The sequence below is a fragment of the Choloepus didactylus genome, chromosome 9 (genome assembly GCF_015220235.1).
Source record: "Choloepus didactylus isolate mChoDid1 chromosome 9, mChoDid1.pri, whole genome shotgun sequence".
NCBI lineage: Eukaryota > Metazoa > Chordata > Mammalia > Pilosa > Megalonychidae > Choloepus > Choloepus didactylus.
This window is the reverse complement of record NC_051315.1, coordinates 7,177,439-7,203,326: the sequence shown is the minus strand read 5'-3', so window position 1 is coordinate 7,203,326 and position 25,888 is coordinate 7,177,439. Positions and strand designations below refer to the sequence as shown.

Below are 25,888 nucleotides of genomic sequence, written 5' to 3'. Positions count from 1 at the left end.
CCCTCATGCCACCTCCCCCAACAGTTTGCTGTCTGTCCAGCCCAGGCAGGGGGTCCCGTGTGTCCCTCCAGACGCCATCAGCCCTCAGCCCGGCTCTGTTCCTTTCGGGCAACCTCAACCTAAGTGTGCACCCAGGTCAGTGACTCGCTTTCCCAGTCGGAGTCCCCCATTTCTGTGCCTGTAAAACTGAGACTATTAAATAGGACCTAAAGGAGAGGAGGTGTGTGTTTTCTGAAAGCACCTTATGGTGACCATTCTGAGTCTTTTTTGTTTTTATCGGTGTTACTAGAAGAGGGAAGGCCCACGGGGCCAGCTTTAAATAGCCCTCACCCTGCCCGGACCACTGGGCGCAGAGGCTCTAACAGCCTCCCCCTTGGCCCCAGCACTGGCCACTAGCACCCGGGCCCAGGAGGGTGCCACAGGGCCCCTCCACTCCACAGAGGGGGACCCACTCCCAGTGCCCCCCACCCACCCTGGAAGCCAAGGCTGGAGGAGATCCGGGCAGGGGAGGTAACCAGATCAAGGGTGACAGCTGGGGAAAGTGCCCCAGCCTGCCCTTCCAGACAGCAGGATGACTGGCCTGGAGACGAGGGCTTCTCTGGCTCTGCTGCTTCCCGCTGTGATTCCCAACTGCCAAAGGGGGTGGGGGATCGAAGGGTTAGAAGGCGGAGGTTAGCGTATAGCAAGCAGGGGCCTCCGAGAAGCCCCTTGGGGTTTTCTGCCACCCTCCCCAAGCTGGGTGACGTGGGCAGTGTGCTGACCCTCTCTGGGCCATACCAGCTCCTGCTGACCTCCAGAGGTGGGGAACAGGAGCGGAAGGGCTCGGGGAGGCCAGCCACTGCCCAGCAGGGGAGAGAGGCCCTGCAGGCCTGGGGCCACAGCCCCTGGCGCCACCAGGCTCAGCCGTCCTGGCCTCGGGGTCAGGGGATGACGCGGCGGTGGGGAGGAGGGACCTCTCTCCCTGACCCTTGACCCCAGGCAGGCACGGCCCTCCATCTTCCCCCCACCCCTACAGTGGGAGGGAGGTGAAGGCCTGGTGGCTGCAAGAGGCTCTGGGACTCTGGCTCTGCAGGGCTCATGGGAGGCATTGTCCTTGGGGCTCCCCTGGGCAGCCCTGAGGCCTCAGAGACTCCCCCCTGACCCCACTTGCACCCTAATTTGGGCCCAGATGCCCTCCACCCGGGACAGGACAGCCCATCAGGACACTTGGAGGGCACGGGCAGGGGGAACACCCCACGTGTCCCTGAGGTGCCACTGCCACTGCCACCCCCACTGCAGGGTGGGCTGGGGTTCACAAGCTGGGACCCCACTGCCCGTGTCTTCATGGGTCAGTGGAGACCCCCGTTCTGTTGTTTCATCTTCCCATGTAGGGCTGGGGTCCCCTCTTGCACATCCCAGAGAGCCAAAGGGCTTCAGGGGGCAGAGCCGGGATGCGAACTGGGGCCTGGGAGATGCTTGTGCCTCCTTCCCCCCCGGCCGCCCCAGGGGGTGCCCTGTGAAGCCTCTCGCTGCCTTGAATGCACTTAGCCTGAAAACCCCACCACAGTGGGGGCCAGACAGACATGGCAGGCAGGGCAGGGACCCCCATGTGACAAGGGGCATGAGCCCAAGTCCCAGAGGGCCGTGGACAAAGAGCAGGGACAGGAGTCCCTGGCCCCTGGGTGCAGGAGCTCCAGGAGGCACAACTGCAAGCTCAGTTGCGGCGCCAAGTCCGCTGTGGGTGGCGGGAGCAGCTCTGGCCTAGCAGCCCAGGGCGGGCAAGGTGACACACTCGCTGCACAGCAGCAGGAAGCTGGACCAGACGCCAGGTTCCGTCCTCACTACTGACCACAGCTCTGCCCCTGGTGCTCTCTCAGCCCTCCCCGGTGGGCCCTGCAGCAAGCACCCACCTCTGGGGCACCTTCCACAGTCTACACTGGGCTGGCATGGCCAGGATCGGCCCTGGGCTGGGCCCACCTCCGGCCCCGTGGTGCCCCCAGCCCCAGCCAGGGCGGGCGGGGAAAGGTGGGGTGACGTTGCCAGCTCATCCGGGCCTGCTGCCTCGCTGAGTCCGTGGCGGGGGAGGGGGGACGGGGTGCAGGACGCACAGGGAAACTCGGGCCAAAAAGAATCCTCCTGGCTTAGTTCATATTCAGGAAAACAACCTTATCTGCTCCCGTCCCCGGTTCAGCAAATGCATCCAATTAACTGGATTCGGCATCTTGGTTTAGAGCACGTCTCAGCTCAGGCTCCCTGCCAGTCTCACCTCGTCCCTGTTTCCCCCCACCGCCCCTGCCACCCCCAGGGAAACACGGCCATGTGGTGTGGGCGGCGGGAGGTGGGAGGTTTGGCATCTGTGCCCAGCTCGCACCCCACCCCGAGGCTCCCTGGGCAGTGCAGAGCCTCTCAGGGTCCCTTGGCTCTCCCCGGCCTCCTTCCACAAGGGGGTCCCCGAGGACCCCTGTGGGGCTCCAGGACCATGTAGAAGGCCTCCCCAGCCTGCCCCCCGCCCCCGCACCCAGGGGTTCATCTGCTGACAGAGGCAGCCCCCACATGCCGACTGTCCTGGGAGAACATGGCAGAGCCCTCAGCTGCACGTCAGCAGCCACCCCCTGCGCCCCCGCAGCACCACCTGGCTCCTCCTGGTACCACCAGGCAGCACCTGGTAGAGGCCACCCAGGGTCACGTCCCACATCCAAGGGGGAAATCCCCAGGCTCCCCTGGGCCTCGGTGTTCTCGTCTATCGGACGGGGCCATGTCTGGGTCCTGCCAGCTTCACAGGTCACGGGAAGAAATGTGGGAAATGGGGAAAGGGGGTGACAGTTTTCCGTAAACAACAAAACGCAATGGGGATGCTGAGGTCACCCTCCTTCCGGAGCCGTCCATCTCTGTCCAGCTCCGTCCAGCTCCGTCCAGGCCCAGCCCAGCCTCCCAGCGGGAACTCGCCTGCCACCCTCATCATCCTTACACGTCCCCCCGTGGGGTCTTGAGCTCCCAGCTCCCATGAGGTCACTCCCACTGAGGCTCGTGGGCCACCTCAGGTTCCTCCACGAATGAATGATTGAATGAATGAATGAATGACAGGAGACCCCCTCCCCTCCGCCCAGCCCTGCAAGGAGACTTCTGCACCCACCCCCTACCCCAATTCAATCAGGCTCTGGCCAGGGTGGGCTCTAACTGCCCTCTGGGAGGTGACACCACCCCCTTCCAAATTTAGCTTTTTCAGCTTACGCAGGAGGGACAAAAAATAATAATGTGCAGCACAGTTCCAGGGCCCTATCGTGAGCAGAGACAAATAGCTTGAAAGGCACAAGCGAGACATGTCAACACCCACCAGTGGATTCTCGGGCTGGGGAAAGGGCAAGGACAGGAACCTTTGACAGAGCAGGAAACTGGGGCTCCCAGGGGGCTCAGGGCCGGGGGAGCTGGGCTGGGCCACTGCTGCCTCTCTGAGGACTGAAGCCCCTGTTCTAGTGAGTCTCCCCCTCCCCACACCCCTGGGTTCTCTTCCGCTTTCCCCATTCACTCTCTTCTCCCTCCTTGCCAACCTGCCGGGGGTCCCACACTTGGCCGGGGGTCCCAGACTTGACCATAGCTCCCAGGGCCCCCTCCCCTGTATATGGTGCCCGAGATAACTATCCATGGGCTTGGGGCTGGGGGACACGTTCTTAGAGTTGATGCCACCTCAGCCCGGAGAACTGAGGAGCCACGGCTGGCCGTGAGGACAGGGGGTCCTCCAGGGGTCTCTCCCAGGGGCCAGGACCCTTCCAGTGCCCAGTGGTGGGCCCAAGCTGGCCAGGGCTCGGGTATCTTGGCCGTAGCCCCAGGGAAAGGCTGAGCTGAGCAAAGGGTCCAAAGAAAGCAGCCGCAGCTGTTGGGAGCGGGCACCAGGGAGGGACGGGGAGAGGCTGGCAAAGGCCTCCCTGTCACCCCACCACCCTTCCGGCCCCCAGCCTCCACGACGCTCCAGAAGCCACGGCCCCCATATCCCCACACAGGGGGGACCCTCACCATGCCCCGCACCCCTGTCCATGCCCCATCCCCCACCCCGGGGATCCGTGGCTGGAGCAGGACTTCCCACCGGCTGCCGGGACCCCCACTTCCACCCCAGCCACGGGACCCCTGGCCCAGCCTGGCCAGAGCCCCCACATGGAGAAACCACTCAAGTTCTCAGCCCTGCAGTGCCCCTCAAAAGCAGGTGGAGAAGACTTCAGTTAGTGGTATGAATGAAGCAGGTCTGGTTAAGACTAGGGTAAACCGGGCCAAAGGGTAAAGGTCGAAACTGACTGTGTTTTAAAACTTCAACTTCTATGTGAGACCAAGGGAAGAGATGTCCATTTGGTGCAGGATCTATATTTTCTAAACAGTGTAACTCTGCAGTCGGTTTGTTCAAACACCATAATTACATGGAACTTTGAATAGGAAGTGAGATACGGCAGGTTAGTATAGGTTAGAGTGAAATAGTGACACATCCCAGAGTAATTTGGGCAGATAATAAAAAATATATTTACAGCCTCCCCCTCCCCAACCCCGAGGATCTGGGGGAAGGTGCAGATGTGTTGGACTTCCTCACCTGGACTGGTATTGATGTCGTCACAAACATTGGGACTGGCGGTTTGATGTGCTGAGCCCTTGATCATGGGACTTGCCCTTATGAAGCTCATTACCACAAAGGAGAGTCTAAAGTTGTATGTAATGGTGCCTAAGAGTCTCCCCCTGAGTACCTCTTTGTTGCTCAGATGTGGCCCTCTCTCTCCCTAACTAAGCCAACTTGGCAGGTGAACTCACTGCCCTCCCCCCTACGTGGGACCCGACTCCCAGGGGTGTAAATCTCCCAGGCAGTGCAGGATATGACTCCCGGGGATGAATCTGGACCTGGCTTTGTGGGATCGAGAATATCTTCTTGACCAAAAGGGGGATGCAAAATGAGACGAAATAGTTTCCATGGCTGAGAGATTCCAAATGGAGTCGAGAGGTCACTCTGGTGGACATTCTTATGCACTATATACATAACACCTCTTAGGCTTTAATGTATTGGAATAGCTAGAAGTAAATACCTGAAACTACCAAACTCCAACCCAGCAGTCTGGACTCCTGAAGACAATTATATAATAATGTAGATTACAAGGGGTGACAGTGTGATTGTGAAGACCTTCTGGATCACACCCCCTTTATCTAGTGTATGGATGAGTGGAGGAATGGGGATAAAAACTAAAGGACAAATGGGGTGGGATGGGGGGATGATTTGGGTGCTCTTTTTTCACTTTTATTTTTTATTCTTGTTCTGGTTCTTTCTGATGTAAGGAAAATGTTCGGAGATGGATTGTGGTGATGAACGCATAACTATGTTATCATACTGTGGACAGTGGACTGTATATCATGGATGATTGTATGGTGTGTGAATGTATTTCAATAAAACTGAATTTACAAAAAAAAAAAAAAAAAAGCAGGTGGAGAGCGTGAGTGCCTATGATGGGAGAAAATGGGGGACACACTGGACAGTGCCCAGAGCCCCTCTGGGAAGCCTGGGGCAGGGGTCGCCAGCCTTGGGCAGGCCCTACTGGATGGGGGTGGGCTCCAGGAAGGGCACCCCCAGCCCTGTCCCAGACCCCTGTGCCTTCCTGGGCATGGCTGGGGACCCTGGGTTCGCTCCCTCATGCCCGGCCTCAGCCATTTAGATGCTGGGTCCTCTGCCCGGCCCTATGCAGGAGGCAGAGGGAAGTTCAAGCAACATGTGAGGAAAAGGCTGACTGGCCCGGGGCACAGAGGGGACTGTGGGGGACGAGGCAGAGCTGGCCTCTTACCGTGGGCTACACACTGGCCTGCCCACCCCCCCCCATGCCACTGCCCCCCACACACAAACCCACACACTCCAGCCAGTCCCCCAACAAGCCTTTATAAATGCTGTTCCCACTGCCAGAAACCTTCCTCCCTACCCACGACTGCCTCCTCCACCCTGCAAACTTGGTTCAGCTGCCACCTCCTCCAGGGAGTCTTCCCTGACTGCCCAGGATGGGTGGAAAGATCTTCAGGGCCCCAGCACCCCAGGCGCCTGGCATAAGGGTACCCTCAGTCTGTGGTGGACACTGTGTCAGAGGCTGAAACCCCTGGGGGGCAGGGACAGGTTGTCCTCCTCTGGGTCCTCTCAGCCCCTCAGCATCCTGGCCCAGGATGGACACACCCTAAACGAATGAATGACCAGTGCTGGGAAATAAGACATCACGGCCTCTCCCCCTCAGGAGCTCCCGTCTCCTCGGGGCACCTGATGAGTGAAAACAAGGAGCGCGTTTCGGGAGCCGGCAGGGCGCTCACTCTGGACACAGGTGCTGTGGGGGTTTTGAAGATGGGGGCGCCTGCGGTGGTCGGGGAGGCCTGGAAGCCACCGCCCAGGCCCTGGCAGCGATAATCCCATCCCACCCCCCGTCTGTGGCAGCTGCTGTCCGCCAGCCGCCCACTCACTGCCGCCCCCTGGGCCCTGGGCACACGACGCAGCGGCCCACGCACACTGCAGAGGCCAGGTGGCTGTGGGCACGGCTGCCCTTCCAGAGGGCAGAGGCGGGCGGGGAGAGCAGGGCTGTCACCCAGGCTCAGGGACAGCAGGGCGGGCACAGTGCCCATTGCTGGGGGCTCCGCGGGACCAGGTGCCCCCAGGCCCCTCTCCCGCCTCACGCTGTGACCCCAATCCCACCCCATCTGCTGTCACGCTCGGGATCTGGGTCAGAGCAGCTGTGGAGCCGGACGGGAAGGACAAGCACAGAGCGTCCCCTGCCCCAGCCTTGGCCCATCCCATAGCCCCTGGCCAGCACTCCCTGATACCCCTGTCAAGGGAAAGCATTCTTGGGCGAAAGGGGATGCCTGTGAGATGCCCCACTGCAGAGGAGGAGGCAAGGCCAAGCTGCACCCCCTGCTCACGGGGAACCCCCGGTTTCTGGGCACCAGGTGGCAGCCACCCGCTCAGGATGGGCCTCACACAGCCCTCAGCGGTCTACCGCCCACCACCATTGTACTGTGGGCGGAGGAGGGTCACCTTGGGGCAGCCAGTGGCAGCAGTGGCATTTGCACCCCCAACTTCCAGGCCTCTCCTAGAGCCTGAAATCCTGCATCCCCAGCTCCAGTGCCCCCTCCCTGACAACCATGGTGGGCCTCCCAGGCCTCTGCCAGCCCCCAGCACTACCTCCCCACACGGCCCTCAGTTTCTCCATCCAAGGATGCTGCCCGCCAGCCAGGCCCCCCCCATGACCTGCTAAGGCAGGGACCTGGGCTCTGGGGAAGGTGCAGCAGGGGGTGGCCTTCCTCCCTACAGCCTGAGGAGCCCATGCGTTCGTGCAACAACCATGCACAAGCACTTACGGGGCGCAGGGCCCTGCCTACGCAGAGCAGACGCTCCAGGGCCCGCCTCGAGCCTGGGCCCAGCCGCCTCCCCACCCACCCAGCCACCAGCTGCCAGCCACAGGGGCCGGCAGTGACGTCCCCCAGAGCAGGGGCTCCGGGCTCTTGGATTCCACACCACGAAGTTTTCCCAGTGGGGCGAGGGGCGGGTGTATGTGCAGGCAGCACTGACTATCCCTCTCCCCTAGAGCAATAAAAACTAGCTAGCATTTGACCATCACTGCATGGAAGAAATATCTTAGCAGCTGCAAAAACACACGTAGACAGAAGAGAATCCCAGAACCAAGAACGTTTCTTTCTATTGAGAAAACTGAAGATTGTTTTTATTTGAAAATACACATACTGCAGAACAGTGCCTGTCCATCCTCACTGGAAGGAACAAGCCCCCCAGCTCACCTCTGCAAACCACAGGCTCTGGCCTTGCCCCAGAGCCCACCACACAGCCCAAAAAGGGAAGGGCCCATGACCAAGTGGAACCCTAGGCCCCCCAGGGTAGGGGTCCTGGAAGAAGATGGGGTAGGGCACCCTAATCTAGCTCCATGGGGGAGGGAGAAGAATCTTGGGGACCTCAGGGTAGCAGGCGCCACCTGTCAGTCAGGACTTTCCAGGGGGCAGTGTGGTAGATTTGCATCTCATTTGCATTTCTCCAAGGCCTGGCCCCTGCTCACTGATCACAACAGAGATGGAAAGCCAGGCAGTAGCCCAGGGCAGCCCATGTCAGGACATCAGGCCTGCGTGGCAGCGTCGCTGCTCTGTGCCTTGGTTTCTCCATTTGGTGAGTGGGAGTCAGGATACCCTCGCAGGGTTGCAGTGAAGATGAGTTTGTACATATGCCCGGCCCCCAGGGGGCTAGGCAATAAACCACAGCTATCACTGTTAAGTTAATATTTGACAAAGGCTTCCCCTGGACAAGAAAAGCCTGCCTTTCTCTTCTGACTTCCCCAGCCCTGACCCCTGGGTCTGCCCTGGGCACGGAGCCAGCTTCGCTGCCCACTCCAGCATGCCATGGCCTCTTTAGCGGGTAGCAACCCCTCTGGGGAGGCCCCAGGAGTCCGGGTGCTGGCTCCTACAAGGCGACGAGGCGGTTGCCTCTCACAGCAAAAGAACAGCAACAAGAAAAGTCCTGCTGGTGGGAGAAGGACTTGAACCCTGGAGGAGCTCGGAGCCCCTCCTGCAGGACAGCCCACACGGCAGGTAGCATTGCCCTGTATTTCAGGTGAGGAAGCTGAGGCTCAGAGAGGTCCAGGAGACCTGCCAGGGGCACACAGCTGCTAGCAATGAGTGGGGAGGGATTGGAACCCAGCTCTCCAAAGCCCAAGTGGTTTCCACCATGCAGAATCGCTGCCAGGAATGAAAATCTCACAGGCGGCCCTCCCTGGTCTGGGCCGGCTTGGGTGCCTCCCTCCTCCTCCTCTCGCAGCACCCCTCCAGTGTCCCCCACCCTAAGGACAACAGTGAGCCAGGTGAGCGCCCCTATGGCAGCTGCCTCTCTGCCCAGTGCCACCCTCAGCTGCTGTCCTGCCAAGTTATTTTAGGGCTGGTGTTCTTTTCTTTATACTTTTAATCCCAAAAGGAGACGTGCCAAAGAGGCAGCTTTAGACAAACAGGGCATAGCAAGGTGGCATCCACTAGGAAGGTGTCCTCCTCAAGGGACCCTCACCTGGAGGCTGGGAGTTTCAGAATGGCCTTTCCCCACCCAGGGTCTCCGCTGTGCCAGCACCCACGTGCACACCATCAGCACTGGCAAGTGCCCACGCACACGTTATTAGCACCAGCCCAGGCCCCACGTACGGGAGATGCCCAGTTAACGATGACCCCACCCATCAGCCAATCAGTCCCCACTGGGGCAAAGCAAGGCCACCTTCTGCCCCCCTTGCTCTTCTCCAACCCGGCACCTTAGCTGTCCCTTTGCTCTCTGCCGCCTCAGCCAGAACATCAGCTCCATGAGGGCAGGGACATGCCGTTTTATACCCGAGTCCCGCTCTCACCCAACACCCAGCACATAATGCACGCTGGGGACCTGCTGCCTGAATAAGTGAATAAATGGCCAACCCCACTACCACTTGCCTGTTGGCCCACGGAGGTGGAAACCCCCAGAGCTGTTGAGGTGACATGTAGCGGAAGTCAAGATGCACTCCAGAACTGTCTGATTCCAGAGTCCAAGCCCTCCCCACCACTGCAGGCTGCCCCTGCGCACACATGCACACACGCACACGCACACACACACACCCCAGGGCTGTGACAACATCTTGAGCCCTTATTGGCTAAGGGATCAGCAGAGATTAGCTGTCTACAGAGGCTCATATCAGACGGTCCCGGAGTGGGTCAGGAAGACGGACCCTCAGGAAGGGAGGGTTCCATGGGGGCTTGTTGGACTGTTCTGCTCCGCAGAGCTGGCTTTTACTGAGCACTTACTAAGTGCCGCCACTTATCGGCTTTATTTTTATAGCAAACAGGAGAAAAGGAACCACCGTTATCCACATTTTAGACACAAAGGACCCAGCCCCAGGAAGGTCCCGCAACTTGCTTAGGGCCCGCCACTCTCCCAGCCCACGCTCTCTCTGCTGCCCCTCCTGATAGGGAGGGACGCTTCCACCTTTTCTTGTGTGGTAGGACCCAGGGATTCTAGAACCATCTAGAAAAAGAGCCATCTGAGGCCACCCTTAGGTGGAGGCAGGAGGGAGAGACAGAAGCATCCTCCTTGCTTTGGCCACGTCACACAGCCGGTGAGGGACAAGCAGGGCTGGGGCCTCAGGCTTCCTCCTGGCCCAGGGGCAAAGGCAAGGTCAGATGCCCTGAGGCAGACGGGAGAAGATGAGAGGGGTTATCTGAAGAGGTGGAAGAGAAGGTCCCACCTCCTCTTCTCTGAACATCCATGAAAGTCAGATTTGCCTGCACCCAAGGCCTTCCCAACTGGCCCAACTCTATCTCTCGACCCAGCTCACCACCCTCCCACCCACCCACCTCTAGCCAAACCGGTGTCCTCACTATCCTCACTGCCACCCCCACCCCTGGGTCCTCGTCGGAACGCCTCCTTCTCCGAGAAGGACATGCAGTCCTGTGGGTTTGCTCACCCAGCCCTCTGGGCATAACAGCCTCTGCCAGCTTCCGCTGTGTACGAGCCAGCAGGCTCCAAGGAGCAGGGACCCGCTCGTCCTGGGTCCCCTGCCCCACCAGGGCCCTCCAGGGGCTCAGGGAAGTCTGAAGGTTTCCAACTCTCCAGGCCCACATCTCTCAGCCATACGTCCACGGAGCACCCCCAAACACCCCACCCAGAGCTGATGCTCACTGGGGAACCTTCCGTCCATCGACATAAATAACCCAGGTTTGGGGAGAAGCTGATCAGAGTCTGGAGAGAAGCGCGGGGCAAACCTGTGCCAGCTCTGAGGACACAGCGGCAGAAGCAGCCACGGAGCCCAAGACAGAGAGAGACTGAGGAAAGACCACACGGGGGTGGACAAGAGAGAGGAACAGGGAAAGGACACAGGGACAGACAGAAGAGGGAAGGAGGCCAGGCGGGGGGCAGGGAAGACAGGTGGAGCGGAGAAGCTGTGAATCTGGCCTGGGAGGGGGTGGGTGTGCAAGTATTAGTGGGCAGGGCCTGCTGGGCCAAGGGAAGCCCAGGGGCTGGAGGTAAGGTGGCAGCAGCCTGGGTGCAGATGGGGGGGGTTCCCAGCTCCAGCACCCAGGTGCAGCGTGGCCTGGGTGTGGATGGGTAAAGACACAGGGCTACAAGCCCCAGCCTCATCTCCCCTTAAGGGGCCAGCACACCTGCTCCCAGGTGCAGCCGCCCCTCTCAAGGTCGCCTTTGAGGACGAGGACTGGTTGATGGGAGGCCCAGCTCCTACTGGGCTGTCTGGGCCTCCTCGGCACGCATGGCTCTCCTGTGAGACCTTGACACCCTGGATGAGAATGGAGGACTCAGGGTCACGTGCCAGGGCTCTATAAATAATCCCCAAGGAACCTTCCCGATAGCAAGCATCTAGCACGCCAGACCGGGCCTGGGGCTGCCCGCTGCCCGCCTGCCCTGGGCCCGCTTGCCCAGGTCTGCAGGGCCTCCTCCTGTGCTCACAGTTTCCCGGCTCTGCCAGGAGGACTTCTGGGTGGTGGACCTTCCTGGGCGAGCAGGCCAGATTCCACCCCTGCCTGCCCTCCCAGCTGTCCCTTCTCCCCTGCCACCCCTTCCCCCTGAGGGACTCAGCTCGCCAATCTCTAATCCCTTGTCATCTGACCCAGGCTCCACCCTAAGTGTGTTCTGCCCAGCCATGCTTCAGAGACCCAAAAATGGACACAGTCATTTACAGAGGGTCTGACAAGCTGGACACAAGGGTAAGGTGACATCATGGCGCCTGCGGGCACAAACCACAGACAGGCACCGTGCAGCTCGGCGCTCCGGGGATGGCAGGGAAGCCTCCTCATTTATTCTCAGACCCTCCTCATGCCAAGGCCAGAGCTCTGCAACCTTCCAACCATAAGTCCATTAGGGCCAGACCACAGCCAACCCGCTTGTGCCTGTACCCTAAGGCTCAGTGCAGGACCAGACACGTGGCACAAGGACAGCAACACTCCTTGAACAAGGAGATGCAAAAGGAGCTCATGACACGAGCCAGCCCCCAAATGTCCTTGGCCTGTTCATAAACCTTCACCAAGCCCAAGCTGGGGGCCAGGTCAGTGGCGGCGTTGACACAGGGCGTGACCCGGGATCCACAGGGGAACACACCTGGGCTGCAGGTACAGAGGAGGGCAGACTTGGGGATCCCCCAGAGCCCACAGCACCAGAGAGCAGGCTGTTTTTGACCATGCTTACTACCCTGGGTCTCGCAGGATGTCTGCAGAGAGCAGGAGAGAAGACGCCAGCCTGGGCTCTCCACCAGAAAACTCCTGTTTGCCCCCTGTCAGGAAGACTGGCTGAAGGAAACTGGAATGGCCCCACAACTCATCCATCTGACCAGGGCAGGCCGGTGCAGTGGCAAGGAAGGCTGTCAGGCACGGGGAATTCCGGTCCCACTGACAAAGGGAGTGCCATGTGATGCTGGTGGCAGGTTGTGACACAGACCCTGAGCTGTGGGAGGGCACAGGGGAGAGGCCAGGGTGGGCTGAAGCATCAAACTTCCTGGGAGGGAGTCCCGAAGCAGAGCCAAGAGGGAAGGCGGTGTTCAGGGAGTCGCCTTCTGCCACTCTGGCTCCCGGGGGGTGGGTGGCGGTCTCCCGAGCAGTGCCCGTCGGGCAGAGCAGCTGTGGTGCTCAGCCACGTCAGTCCCAGGAAGCCAGGCCCGGGCAGGGCCCAGCCCTTGGCCAAGGCCAGCATCCTTGGCTCGCCAGCTGTCAGCCAACTGCCCTCCGCCACTGAGCAGGGGCTGAAGGGCCAGGGAGCTCAGCTCAGTGGGGTCGGCGATGACACCTGGCCACTTACAAGGAGGGGACACAGCCAATGCCTGCTGTGGCCGGGTAAAGGAGCACAGCAAGAGCTCTAGGGAGCTACAACGGTTTAGGCCTTCAGTGGTGGGGACAGGGAACCTTCTCCCATAACCCTGGGCTTCCCATTTGGCCCTATAGGAGCAGAAAGAAAGTCAGGCTTCCAGCTTCAGGCGCCTACAGGGATTATTACCCAGAAATGGGGGTGGGGGTGAGAGAGGCAGGGCACAGGCGCCTTCCTCCACCCCCTGAGCGATTCCCAGCCTTCCCAGCCCCCAGCCTGCTATCAGCGGGTCTCTAATTCCATCCCCGTTGGGGGAGGAGCTAGAGCTGGCCAAATCTGGAGCTTGGCTGAGGCCCTACCCTCCGCGCACCCCCACCCACCTCCTAGCGGGGAAGCGCAGGGATGAGCAGCAGGGCTCCGAGGGAGGCGCAGGGGAAGCTCTCGCCGCTGCACCCCCCCCCATCACGTGGTTGCATCCTTAGGGAACCCGCAGGCCCCAGCTGCAAAAGTCATTGTTTATAAACAGCCACAAGACTGGGCAAGGGAAGGCCGGCCCATCCCTGGGTCCGCTCCGGGCTGCGCGACGGACAGGAGAGGGCCAGGCCTCGGTGGGGGGCACCACAAGGCCACCCAGGGCCGGAGAGCAGATTCTGCAATCTCAGATTTCAGATCGGAGTCGGCAGGGGAAGTGGCGTCAGCGGCTGGCGTAATTCAATTCAGTCAGCCCGAGGTGGCCGGGGCTGGAAAGCGGACCCCCGCGCACCTCCCCTTTCTGCATTTCCTGCACAGTCAGGGTGCCCGGGGGAAACCCGGCTCCATCCCTCGTCCACCGGGAGTCGCTCTGGGCGCCCTGGGCTCGGGTTTCCCTAGCGCCGCGGGGAGGGTCGAGGACCCGCAGGCGGCGATTCCAGGAGGGACCTGCGGCGCTCTCCGCACCCCTCGCCGGCCGCTGACCCTCCTCCCGGGTGGAGGGTTCCCACGCCTGAGCCGACGCTCCGTGCCCAGTCGCCGGAACCCGGAGCCCCTGCTCCGGCGCGGGCACCTCCCCAAGGGGCGCTCTGCTCCCGCGGGGCCCGGCCGGAGCGTCCAGGCCACGGGCACCTTTCGGGAGAGGAAACCCGACCCGGCCTTCGGCCGCCGGGAAAAAAGGGCGGAGAAGGAGGGGGCCAGAAGGGATTCACGGGCAGCCCAGGGGGCTGGAGAGCACCCTGGCGACCCGCCTCGGGATTCCGGGGTCCAGTGGCCGTGGGAGTGGGGAGCACAGGGCTCCCTCCCATCCCCAGTCCCGGCGCCGCCTGGCTCCCGCGCGTTGGCCTGGACTGCTGGGAGTGGTCTCCTCGTCTCCCGGCCCTCGGCCTCCAGGGGAGGTGAGCTGGCCCTCGCGATCCCGCCTAGAGCCGGTTCATGGGCCGCCCTTCTCCGCGACAAGCCGCGAAGGTATCTAGCGGCCGGGGGAGGGGGAAGCCAGGGGCGTGGGGGGGAGGGGGCGACAGCTGCGCCCTCTCCCGTCCCCGCCGGGAGTGGTGACACAGGACGCGGGCCAAGCAGGGCGCCTGCGCGCAGGGGGCGCCTCCTGGAGACCCCGAAGGCCCTAGGCAGCGGTCGGGGGTGACAGCTCCCCAAACCCGGGCGAGGAGCGGTCGCGGGGGCGGGGGAGGGGACAGGTGGCCGGGACGGCTCGAGCTCGCTCACCTTTTCCTGCGCGCGGGTGAGCTTCTTCTGCACGTTGCTGGCGATCTTCCCCGCTGTCACCCCCTTGCTGCCCAGCTCGGCCATCGCGGCTCGGGCCTCGCCGGTGGCGGCGGCGATCTGGCGCGGAGGCCGTGCGCGCCGGCTCCCACCCCCAGTCCCGGCTGCGCGCCCGGCCCCGGCTCCCGCTCCACGCCGCGCACTGCACGGCGGCGCCGACTGACGGAGGCGGAGTGTGCGCCCGGCCAGCGGCGAGCCAGCGAGCGACGCGGGGACCGAGGGAGGGAGGGACGGACGGAGGGAGGGGCCGGGCCTCGGGCGACGGTCAGCGCCCCCCGCCCGCCCCCTCCGGGCAAGACCCTGCCTTTTAAAGGGGCCACCCCGGGCGCCGGAACCGCCTGGCAGGCGAGGAGCGAGCAGAGCGCACGGGTGCACGGGCTGCGACGAGCGGGACTCCCGGGACGCTCCGGTAACACCACCCCGGGGCGGGGACTAATACGACACTCCTGGGTCCAGCGTGCCGCCGCGGGCCTGGCGCTTTAGTCCTGCTCCCCAGCAGTCACCTCCCGCAGCCCAGCACGAGAGACCAGATTTGGCGGTGAAGGGGGGAGGGGGGGGCGCTGTCAAAGCTCCCTGATCCCGGACTGCGATCGGTGCGCGCCGGTGAAATCTGGGAGCCCAGGCGGAATCCCCTCTCCTTCCCCGCGGGGCTCCACCGCCCCCAGCCTCCGCCTCGCTCCAGGCCCGGCGCCCGACGCTCCGCCTCCTCCCGGCGGGTGTGCTCACCAGGCTCCACCTGGGTGCTCCGGGCGCCTCCCAGCTCTGTCCCTGGCGCCTAGTCCCCGACAACCTGGCGCGCAGTCTCCGAGTTTGCTAATAATTACTATTAAAATAACAACACTCAACATCACCGAACGCTTGCGGTTTGACAGGCATTAGCACCTTATGATCACCAATGTACAGATGAGGCCCGGATGTCTGCCTCCACCACGCAGGCCCCTAACCACTGAACGCTGCGCTGCCTCCCGGTGGGTGCAAGAAAGAAAATGAAAATGACCAGTGGTCATTATTCATAGACAAGACAAGGGTGTTGCTAACTGGCTTCGCCAACGGACCAACGCAAGTATTCTAAATTAAAACAGTATGGAGACTGCTGACCCCCTCCAAACCTGTCAGGGGCTCTGAAGGAGGCCACGGCCCTTTGCTGCCCTTGAAGTCAGGAGCATAGCCGACCTGGACACCAACTCTGGCTTCAGGGAAGGTGGGCTGAGTTGAACCAAGGGTGGTTGTGGGTGGGGTGTGGGTGGGGGTAGCAGAGCAGAGCTCTCCCCAGGCGAGGGTTCCCGGGAGGCTTCCTGGAGGAGTCTTTCAACCCCAAAATGCCAAAACAGAAAGGGCTCTTGCAGACAGACACCAGACCCCTCATACAGATGGGGAAACTGAGGCCCTTGGGAAAAAAAACGTTCTTCCTGGGTTCTTGCAGCCGGGTCTCTCTTCCCTGGGCCACAAGGCCCTCCTGGCTCCTGGCTACCCTGCTGGTTCTCCCCATCACAGCTAGCGCCCCCAAGGGATCTTGTCACTCCAGGTCTGTTTTTATCATTGTTGAAGGCCACACTGAGCAAACCACAAGCCGAGAATCCAGACCCAAGCTTTCCTGTCACGGAAGCCCTCAGCCATTACAGGCAATTCCCTCCCAGAAAAGCACCACTGCAGGAATGGAAGGCATCTGTAATTGTTATTATTATAAGCTCATGTCCGATTCACGTGTTACAAAAACAAAGCCCAGACAGGAGCCGCTTGACATCCGAAAGCAACTTTCTTCCTGAAAGCTCAACATCCTTTCAGCTCGCGGTGTCTGTCCTTTCTTCATGTTGGTTGTTCTTCTGAGCGTTCTCTAGGAGCATCCCCACTGAGGGAAGGAATAAATGGGCAGAAGTTAAATTGTGTTACCCTCTGCCCCCAGGGAACAGGGAAATTCTGCTTCTCTGGACTCTGGTGTTTGAAAATATCACTTGACAAAAAAAGCTGGTAGCAACCTGAAGGTGGCTCAGCAGAAGAGGGTCAGCTATGCGACAGCCCGGGGCCAGAGGGACCCTTAGGGAGCATCTGAAACAACCATGGCAGAGATTACACAGCAAGACAAAAATGGGGCTTATGGTATTATTAGGAGAGGAAAAGAAAAGGGAGAAAACTGTGCAAGTGCCCTGCTTGCAACCACATAAAAATAAAAATCAACGCTCATGATCAAAGACTGGAAGAAACAAGGCATAAAGGAAATAGATGTGCTGAGATTCAGTGATTATGGCAGATTTTTTCCCCTTAGTTTCCTAAATATACTGTAATATACTATGTTGGCTTCCTAATAAAAAAGAAAAACAAAGGTATTTTTAAAGTAAGCTGATCTTTGTCCTATCTCTAAATAGGAAAAGCTTTCCTAAGCACAAAAGCACTGGAGGATATAATGAAATTAAAAATGCTAGTTCTGGGGTACATAGAAATTAAATTTTTTATTTTCATTAATTAAAAATAAAAATACCACAAATGCAGGAGAAAAGTTTGGAGGGAAATGCTCCAAAATGCTAATACGGGTGAAGTCCATGCAGTAGGAATGTGGGCAATCTTTATTTTCTTTTTTAAGATTTTCTATAGTATCTGATATTTTAAAACTTAAGATAATCCATTATTTCTTAGAAGAAAATACAGCTATTTCCATTTTGAAAAGAAATTTGACATAAAAAATTAGTTAAAAAAACTAGGAGAAATATTTTTTAAAACAAAAGTCTTTACAAATTCGTAAGAAAAACATTGAGCCCAATACATAAATGGGAAAATGTATGAATGGATAATTCACAAAATTAGAGATTCAAATGATCAATAATAGGTTAAAAGTTCAGTCTTAACAGAAATAAGTGTTCATTAAATTACTGAATTACCACTCATCAAATCAGCAAATTGTTGTTTAAATTATGCTACTCAACAAAACCAGAGAGACAGGTACTCTCAAATACTGCCCCTGGGAGTGTAAATGTATACGAAGGTTCTGGAAAGCAGTCTTGCAGTATGTATTTAGAATCATCAAAATATTCATATTCTTTAACCCTATAATCCCAAGTCTAGGAAATAATTCAAAACCTTAACAAAGCTTCAGCAACACCAATGTTCTTCACATTCTTTACAATAGTGCAAAACAGAAAGCACCCAAAATTACCACCTGACTGATTAACTATTGTATAGCCACACATGAAATGTTTACCAAAATAATAAAGTTCCTGAAGGGTTTTGTGTTGGGGAAATGCCTGTGACATGATGTTAATACAATAATGCAGGACATTAAATTGCAATTTTACTGTTTATAGCATGGGGTCAAATCCAAAATGTGGTTGATCTCCCTGGGTAGAACAATTTGGATAGTTTTTTACCCCTGCATCTTCCTTTTTTATTTTCCAAATTTTATACATGTACTATTTTGGTAATCAGAAGAAATGTTATTAAAAGTACTAATTGAAATGGGGAAACTGTCTGCTAGGACAACAGTTTGGGAAACCACAATGGGGGAAAGGAGAAAGAGACAACAGAGAGAGAGGGAGAGCAAGGTGTATAGCGGTTCCTTCCGACCAGCCACGTTTAAACTGTGAGGAATTGGGGAAGTGATGTTTTAAACCATGAGGAGCACAAACAAGCAAAGGGAGAGAAAAGAGCCCGGCCCCCATATTTTCCTTCTGTCATTATAGAATTGAGTAAGAGGGCCGGAGCCACCACCACTGCCTCCTCCTCATCATCATCATAAGATTTTGCTTTTACTCTTAGCTGTCAGAAGAACCTGTGTTCAAGAGAAGCAGGCATTTTTCCGTCCTTTCAGAGTTGGAGGAAGTGAGGCTGGGAGCAGATGGGTTTTCCTAAAGGAACACAGCCGAAGTCAGTTAGCGCTGGCCCATGAGGGCTCTGGAACAGAACTGGCGTTGCACCTCCCTCAGTGACAGCAAGCATCCCCTCTTACAGGGACAGGCTGGGGTTGTCTCGCGCAGCATCCAGAAGAATCTGCAGGCAGAACCAGAAGGGGTCTTGGCTTTCCAGAAGCATTATTTCATGGCAGCCTATCTGTGATAGGGTATCCAAGAAGGGCCCCTGACTCAATTGTTTTCACTCCCTCTTGCGGGTAACATGCCATGATATAGTGGGAAGGAAAGACAGACCTGGGGTCAGAAACCAACCCCTCCACTTACTCCTTTTCCATCTGTGGGTATGTTTCTTAAGCTGTTCAAGCCCCTGTAATACAGGAGTCAATTACACCCTTTGGGTTATTGAGGAGAAGCCCCTGGCGTATTAGAAGTGACTTCATAAAGGGTGGCTGTATCTAGTGCACGGCAGATGCTATACATTTTGTCTGCCTGGCCGGTTGTCCTGGTTTCTTGGTGTGGTTGGTGAGGCCCTCGTGTGGGATTGCCTCATCCCGCCAAACTTGTACACACTTACCCTGGGTCCTAACAGCCAGCTCAAGAATGAGCCCATGTGCCAAGCAGAGCCAACAAGAGCCTTCCCTGCACTGAGTCCTGCTTGTAAGAGGCAGAAGATCCCTCTTCTGCTTGGGCTGCTAAGGAGGGAGGGTGTCTAGAGTCTCCAGAGGCCAGCCTGCCCTCCACTTGGAAACATCCTGCCTAGAAGATGAGGTCAACCAGGGTCAAGAGAGGAAGAGAGAAGTATTGATAATGATTGAGAACTTGGTTCCAGCCATGCCTGAATCCCACCCCCCACCCCACCTCCACCTCCCACCCCCCGACACACTCACAGTTATCCAGCTACTTGAGCCAACATATTCTCTTTTTGCTGAAGTCAATTTGAAGTCAGCTGCAACCAAAAGAGGGCATGATTAATCCACTGTTATCATAATAACATCCTTGTAAGAGGCAACTCGAATGGATCCCTCATACAACAGGTATCTTCAGGTTAGAGCCTCTATTGAGAGCCTTTACATACTCATCAGGATTAAGATTGAGTGCCCAAACCTGGACACTGGTGAGACAGAAAGGGGGAAAAATAACTACACCCAGACAGTAGGCAAGGTTAGGGGTGAGAGTTGGAATAAAGTTGGAAGAGGGGCTAAGAACAAAATGAATGCAGTTCACAACCTGTGCACAGCCTGGGGCTGAACACAGATGTCTTGCCACCTGTTCTGCAGCCTGTCCAGGTTCCCCTCAGTGATCTTTACAGAGATGGAAGGGCAACCTCCCAGAAGGTCTTCTGAAAGGCGCTCTCTCTGCATCTTCTGACCTCCAAAACCTGCTGACCAGATGTTCAGCTCCAGCCTTAATCCAATTTAACCAGAGGGGCCTGTGGCATAGGCCTCCAACTAGCCCACCTCCAACTAGCCTAACTCCAACTGGTCCAGCTCCAGCTAGACCAGCTCCATCTAGTCCAACTCCAACTAGTCTACCTCCAACTAGCCCAACTCTAACTAGCCCAGCTCCAAATAGCCCAGCTCCAAATAGTCCAACTCCAACTAGCCCAACTCCAACTAGTTCAATTCCAACTGGGCCATCAACTAGTCTCAGGGTATTTCTAAGGCTTCCAGCAGAAAGTTAACCGGTCACTTTTGCCACCAGTAAAAGGAGGATTTAGTCTCCAAGGGCAAATTTTTTTTATGATAACCATCTTGCTTGTGTTTCTCCCCCACATCTTTAAATCTGTGTTGACCTCTGAGTCATCTACGATATTGCTAAAAGGCAGGAGACAGAGGAAACAACAGCAATGACAGCACAGGCTTTAGAGCATGGCTCTGTCCGTCTTAGTTGAGTTCCCTTGGGCCAGTCACTGCCCTTGTCTTTTGAATGCAACAATGACACTCACTAGGCGAGATTGTTGTTAAGAGTAAGAGGTAACTTGGGGCAGTCTCTGGCCTCAGGCTCAGCAGGTGGTGGCTCAGTAAATGGGAGCTATTGTTGTGACATCCAGTCCTGATGGTCAGGAAGTGTCTCCTAGTTAATCTGGTGTGTGCCCCTGATTGCTGGTGAGACCCAGGAGGCAGCTGCCAGTTTTACAGATGGGTGAATAGAGCTGCAGAAGAGCCAACAGCACTTTACCCACCACTCTTTCTTCAACAGGTCACTGCTTAGTTCTCCCAGAAGTACGATCCACTCTTTGGAACTGGTCACTGGGAACTTACAGTAATCCTCTTTATGTGATCTATAAAAAAAGAGTTTGCTAAACAAAGAGTGGCCAAAGGTTACACAGGGACATTTTTAAGCATTCCTATAAAGGTTTACTTATATACAAACAAACAGGCCCAACTGTGGGGACCCTTGAGAGAACTGGTTGGTTCCTTGAAACAGCTTCATTTGCAAGTTATTGTGCCTGCTTGTTGGGGGGAGTGCAATGCACACCCAGTGCCCTTGGAAAGGAATTTCACGGCACGTAACAACAGCCTTAGAAGCATTTGCAGCCTGAGAGGCATCTGAGACTTGGTCCTGAGAATACAATCCTGAGTACAATGATGTTCTTCCCAATGGGGCAGAAAATAGTGAAAAGTTGGAAAAAGCCTAAATATCTAAGTACAGATTGTTTAAGTAAGTGAATTTCTGCATTTCGGTATGCCATAATATTACACTACCACTAAAAGTTAATAAGTGGGATTTCTCCAAAATTAAAAACATCTGCTCTTCCAAAGACACCATTATGAAAACAAAAAGGCCATCCACTCAGTAAAACATACTCGTGATACATACATCTAACAAAGGACTCAAATCCATAATATGTAAAGAGCTGTTCTAACTCAATAACAAAAAGATAAACAACCCAATTAAAAACAAAAAAGGCAAACAATTTGAAGATATACAAATAATCAATACACACATGAGAAGGTGCTCAGCTTCATTAGTCTTTAGGGAAATGCAAAATAAAACCCCAATGAGTTGACACTCCACACCCACAGGAGTGGCTAAAATTACAAAAACTGAGAACACCAAATGTGCGAATGGGGAGCAACTGGAACTCACCCAGGCCGCTTCCTCCCTCATACCAGATTCCTCCTTTCTTCCTTATGAACAATTCTCCTCAGAGGCAAATTGTGATTCCTTTTCTTTTTAGCTTTCTTTCTCTCATCTCTTCTTCCACCCCAAGTTCATTTTGTGTGTGTGTGTGTGTGTGTGTGTGTGTGTGTGTGTGTGTGTGTGTAAAATATTTATTTATGCACATATATACCTGGGTGGAAAGGGCTGCCCAAGCCCAGGGCAGACATGTCTCCATCTCAGCCCAGCCCAGATGGGCCCTGACACATAGTAGGGCTTTGAATATATTCTTCCCAAAGACATGTGCACACATACGGGACACCCCAACACATCTCCCTTCATTTCTTCACCTGGCTACTCAGCAACCTTCCTCACCCTTAAATACCCAGCTCAGATGTCACCTCCTTTGGAGGCTCTTCTTTGTCCCATCAACCTGGGTGGGGTTAAGGGACCCTCCTCTGTCTCCCCCCAGATTCCTGGGGTTGCCTTTTTCACACACCCATCCTCCCCCATCATGACAGGGGGAAAGGCACTCTGGGAACCAATCCTTAACCTCTGACAGTACCGATATCTGTGTTCCCCCTTGCCTTGTGCTGATCAGAGATGGAGGAGGTTACACTCATTTTGGGGGCAAGAATCATTTCCTGTTCAGACTCTAAGTTAAGAAACGCTAAGTCCCTGTGCAAGGAGCAAACGCAAGGCTCAGTTTGAGCACCACAGCCTTTAACTAGTGCCTCCTGAGAGGCCAGGCCTGGGTCTGCTTAGCTCTAACCCCGACAGCCTCCATGAGGCCGGATCGGAGCAGGTGCTCAGAGAATGAACGCTAGACACAGCCCCTGAACCAGGCTATTGGCGGGGCCAGCCCAGGATGGACAAGGAGGGTGGAGTGCATTCCACCAACACCTCCTCCCTGATCTTCTTTTTCCTGCAGGCCCTACCCTTGTCCCTCCTCCCTCTCTCCAGCCGACATTGGCTGCGTTAGGTATGGATACGATGTTCCAGTTGGTTTCTGCTAACCTGTATTGCTTCTAGAGCCAGCTGCTACCACCCCAGCTTGGTTCCCGGAGCTGGGAGCCAGGGGTAGCACCAGGACCTGGCTGAGCCCTGGCTGGCTGGATCTCGTGCCTCAGGGGGCCCGGTGCTGCCTGGGATGCCCATTGACAAGAGTGCAGATGGCCAGCGCACTCTGGCAATGAAATCATGTTTCTCGCATTTTACATTTGACAAGAGTAGGACACAGAACATAATAGGTTTTGTTCATTCTGAGTAAACATCTGACAATGTCCAATTCAATGGGCTCTGCCCACAAAACACAACAATGCTTCCTCAAAATAAGAAATGGCTGAAAATAAGTGCCTTCATAAGTAGTGAGGACAGAAAAACGTCAATCCACAGCCCTGGGGTGCAAAAAAGGCTTGCTCTCCTTCTCTCTCCTCATTCAAGCCCTTCTTGCACCAGTAGGCCCTTCCTGGGCCCCCTCTCTTTCCCCAGACCCACCCAGCATGTGGTACTGGAGTTGCAGGGGGTACCTGGTCCTCAGATGCATCTTCTTCTGGTCACTTCCATACACGGCGGCCTGCTCCTGCCCTGCTCTCTTCATTCGGGCTGTGTCCCCCACACAGCTGCCTCTCAGGTCTGTTCCAGGGCATGGGAGAGACATCCTGTGTTCCCTGTGATTTGGGTTTTGGGAGGCCCCTCTGCGGTGGCCCTCTCGGGCGAGTGGACAGACAGAAGGAACAGCTGTGCTCCTCCTACCAGGTTGGGCCTATGGGGAACTGCCCAGGACTCCCTTAGGCCCACTGGCCTCACAGAACGGACCCACATCCCCCTGCCCTCTCCACGAGGACTGGGGGATTCTCCAAACCTAGCTGGGCGTCCTGTCACCCCCACCCTGCTCCCAGCAGCAGGGTCAGGACCTCTCCCAGGAGCCTAGAAGCATCACCATCCTCTTCACTTCCCCCGGCTCTCTGCAGTCCCACCCTGAGAATCACTCTGTGGTCTGGCGAGAGGAAGCCCTGCCCTGGCCTAACTCCTCAGGTAGGTGCTGCCCCTCGTCTGTCCCGGCTTTTATAAACTCCCCAAAGCCAAGCATTGGGTCCGTTCCCTGAAGGAATGAAAGCAGAGGGCCCCGTCCACTGCTGGAACAGGAGAGGGTGGGCTCACGGGCAACGTGGAGGGGAGAGGCCTGGGTCAGCACCCCAAACACAAGCCTGTGCCATGGATATGGACTTTGGATATGTACGTGATGGTTTGTGCCAACTCCACACATGCAAACGAACCAGGACTGTGATTTTTTGCATTTAACAAGGCCCTGGTACAGCTTCCCTCTAAGTGCAGAAACAGGCTGTTGGTGAATTCTGTCACCCAGGTAGAGAAATCTCAGCAGTGGGCACCCAGCCTGGCAGCTCTGGACGTGGAGATGCACGCAGAGAGACAGCCTCCTGCTCAGGCACAGGGAGCCCAGTCTGCAAGGAGACACACTCTCCCCTGGGAACTACCTGTGGTCAGTAAGAGCACAAAATTTGGCCTGTGGCCGAAACTCCTACAAGTGGGAGGGAAACCTTAACAAGGGTAGAAATTTTTGAACAGACTTTTGCAGACACCGCACACACCCAGACACTTTTGGAAGAAACAACTGCCCCATGTGGGGCCCTAATTTCTGGGGCCTCATTAACTGGAGCTGCATCTCCTTAAGGGGGTGGGGGATGGGGTCCCTGGAGCTAAAACCTTGACCTTCCCATTCTAAAAGTCCTGCCCCCCAGGTCCTCTGCAGGGACTAAGACGTTCCAGAGCAGTGAGCAGGCTCTTGGCCCGGCAGCTCAGAGGAGCTGGAGGGATGAGCTAGGCTGGGCCCACCCTCCCCCAGGGTCCAAGCAGGGACACTTTGGCAGCCAGGAGGATGCCGTGTTCCAGAGATGCTCTGAGCTCCCAGAGTTGTCTCCAACAAGCAGACTGTTACTGCTGCACTCTGTCTACACCAACCCCAGCCAACACCACTAACTAGCCCTTGAGGGTGCATACATGCCTGCCGTCCCACACGCACACTCGCACCCTTTATCTCTAGGCCCTGATTAGCCCTGCTTCCCAACACACCCTTCCTTAGAGTCCTCTTCTCCACCCACTGGTCTCTGCCCAAGTAAAGGCCTCCCCACCTCTCACAGTGTCGACTTCTTCTTTGACCCTGGCCTTGCCCTCTCCAACCCTGCGCCTCCACACTGCCCAGGACAGACTTCCTAAACCGTTCATCTGACCACATCACTCACCTGCCCTGTACTGCCCCACTGGAGATTTTTAGAATAAGTTTCAAATATCTTAGATTAGTCCACAAGCCCCCTTGGCCGGGCCCCCGCCAGCCTCTGCAGCTCCCAGGCTCACCCTCTGTCTGAACCAGCACCACCCCTTCTTTGCCTCAAGGGCTCCAGCTCATCTTTCCAGGCTGGGTTGGAGACTCAGCCATCCAGGAAGTCTCCCCGAAGCCTGCCAGCTGGACCAGTGCCCTTTCTCCGAGATGGCACAGCACTTCCCGCCCGTATCAGGATCGGCCTCTCCCAACCAGGGAGCCCACACCAGGGCCCAACAGCATCTGGTGTGTAATGAGCTCAAGTGTTCGGGGGAAGAAGAGAACAAGAGTGGGAGGTAGATAGTGGAAGAGGTTTCTGTTCCTTGTACAGTCTCTGATTAGGGGAAGCCCTCCTCTGGGGCAAGCACTGTTGATTTCATCAGTGTACCCTCAGAGCGACCAGACAGATCCACAAAGAATGGGAATCCATCCCACCCGCACGTGTGATTCTCATGTAGGGGTTGTGCAAACACCAGGTGAGTTTCTTGACATGAGTAATGAAGAATCTGAAGAGGAAATTAAGAAAACAATTCCATTTCCAATAGCATCTAAACAAGGAGGTGAAAGACATACACTGCAAACTAGGAAACATTGCTGAAAGAAATTAAAGGAGACCTAAGAGAAGAAGACCTAAATGTCTTCATAGAGTGGAAGACAACATTAAAATTAAGATCCACCCAGAGGGATCTACAGATTCAATGCAATCTCTATCAAATGCCCAAAAGCCTTTTTTGCAGAAATGGAAAAGCTGATCTTCAAATTCATAAGGCATTGCAAGGGACCCCAAATAGCCAAAACCATCTTGAAAAAATAAGAACAAGATTGGAGAACTTTTGCCTCCCAATTTTAAAACTTAACTACAAAACTAAAATAATTAAAACAGCATGGTACTGGTATAAAGATAGATTTATAGACGAGTGGAATAGAAGTGAGAGTCCAGAAATAAACCCACACGTCTATGGCCAGTTGATTTTTGACAAGAGAGTTAAGTCCATACAATGAGGAAAGAATAGTTTCTCCAACAAATGGTTCTGGGACAACTGGAAATCCACATGCAAAAGAATGAAGACG

At 56.3% G+C, this 25,888-nt stretch overlaps 1 protein-coding gene and 1 long non-coding RNA gene across 12 annotated transcripts in view; both read right to left on the bottom strand.

The window, feature by feature from the left end:
• The window catches only part of BIN1 (bridging integrator 1), a 58,869-nt gene extending 43,838 nt beyond the window's left edge, over positions 1–15,031 (bottom strand). The window contains exon 1 of one of the 8 annotated variants that reach the window (XR_005218722.1): positions 14,480–15,027. Coding sequence is in view for 1 of the 8 variants with exons in the window: in XM_037849003.1 (XP_037704931.1) it covers positions 14,480–14,563 (84 nt within the window). In the remaining 7 variants the exon portion in view is untranslated. Of the gene's footprint in view, positions 1–14,479 lie in introns of all 8 variants that reach the window. The other 7 variants (XR_005218725.1, XR_005218724.1, XR_005218726.1 and 4 more) reach the window with 7 other exon arrangements.
• A 1,169-nt stretch (positions 15,032–16,200) lies between these two features.
• On the bottom strand, positions 16,201–25,070 carry LOC119544026. 4 transcript variants are annotated; one of them, XR_005218733.1, is made up of 7 exons: positions 24,853–25,070; positions 23,007–23,112; positions 20,558–20,656; positions 19,263–19,321; positions 18,950–19,131; positions 18,297–18,514; positions 16,201–16,385 (listed from the first exon to the last, which is right to left on the bottom strand). It is a non-coding gene; the product is annotated as an uncharacterized LOC119544026 (long non-coding RNA). The 4 variants fall into 4 exon arrangements; XR_005218730.1 differs by lacking the exon at positions 16,201–16,385 and having other exon boundaries at positions 17,179–18,514; XR_005218731.1 differs by lacking the exons at positions 16,201–16,385; positions 23,007–23,112 and having other exon boundaries at positions 17,179–18,514.
• Positions 25,071–25,888: the final 818 nt, after the last annotated feature.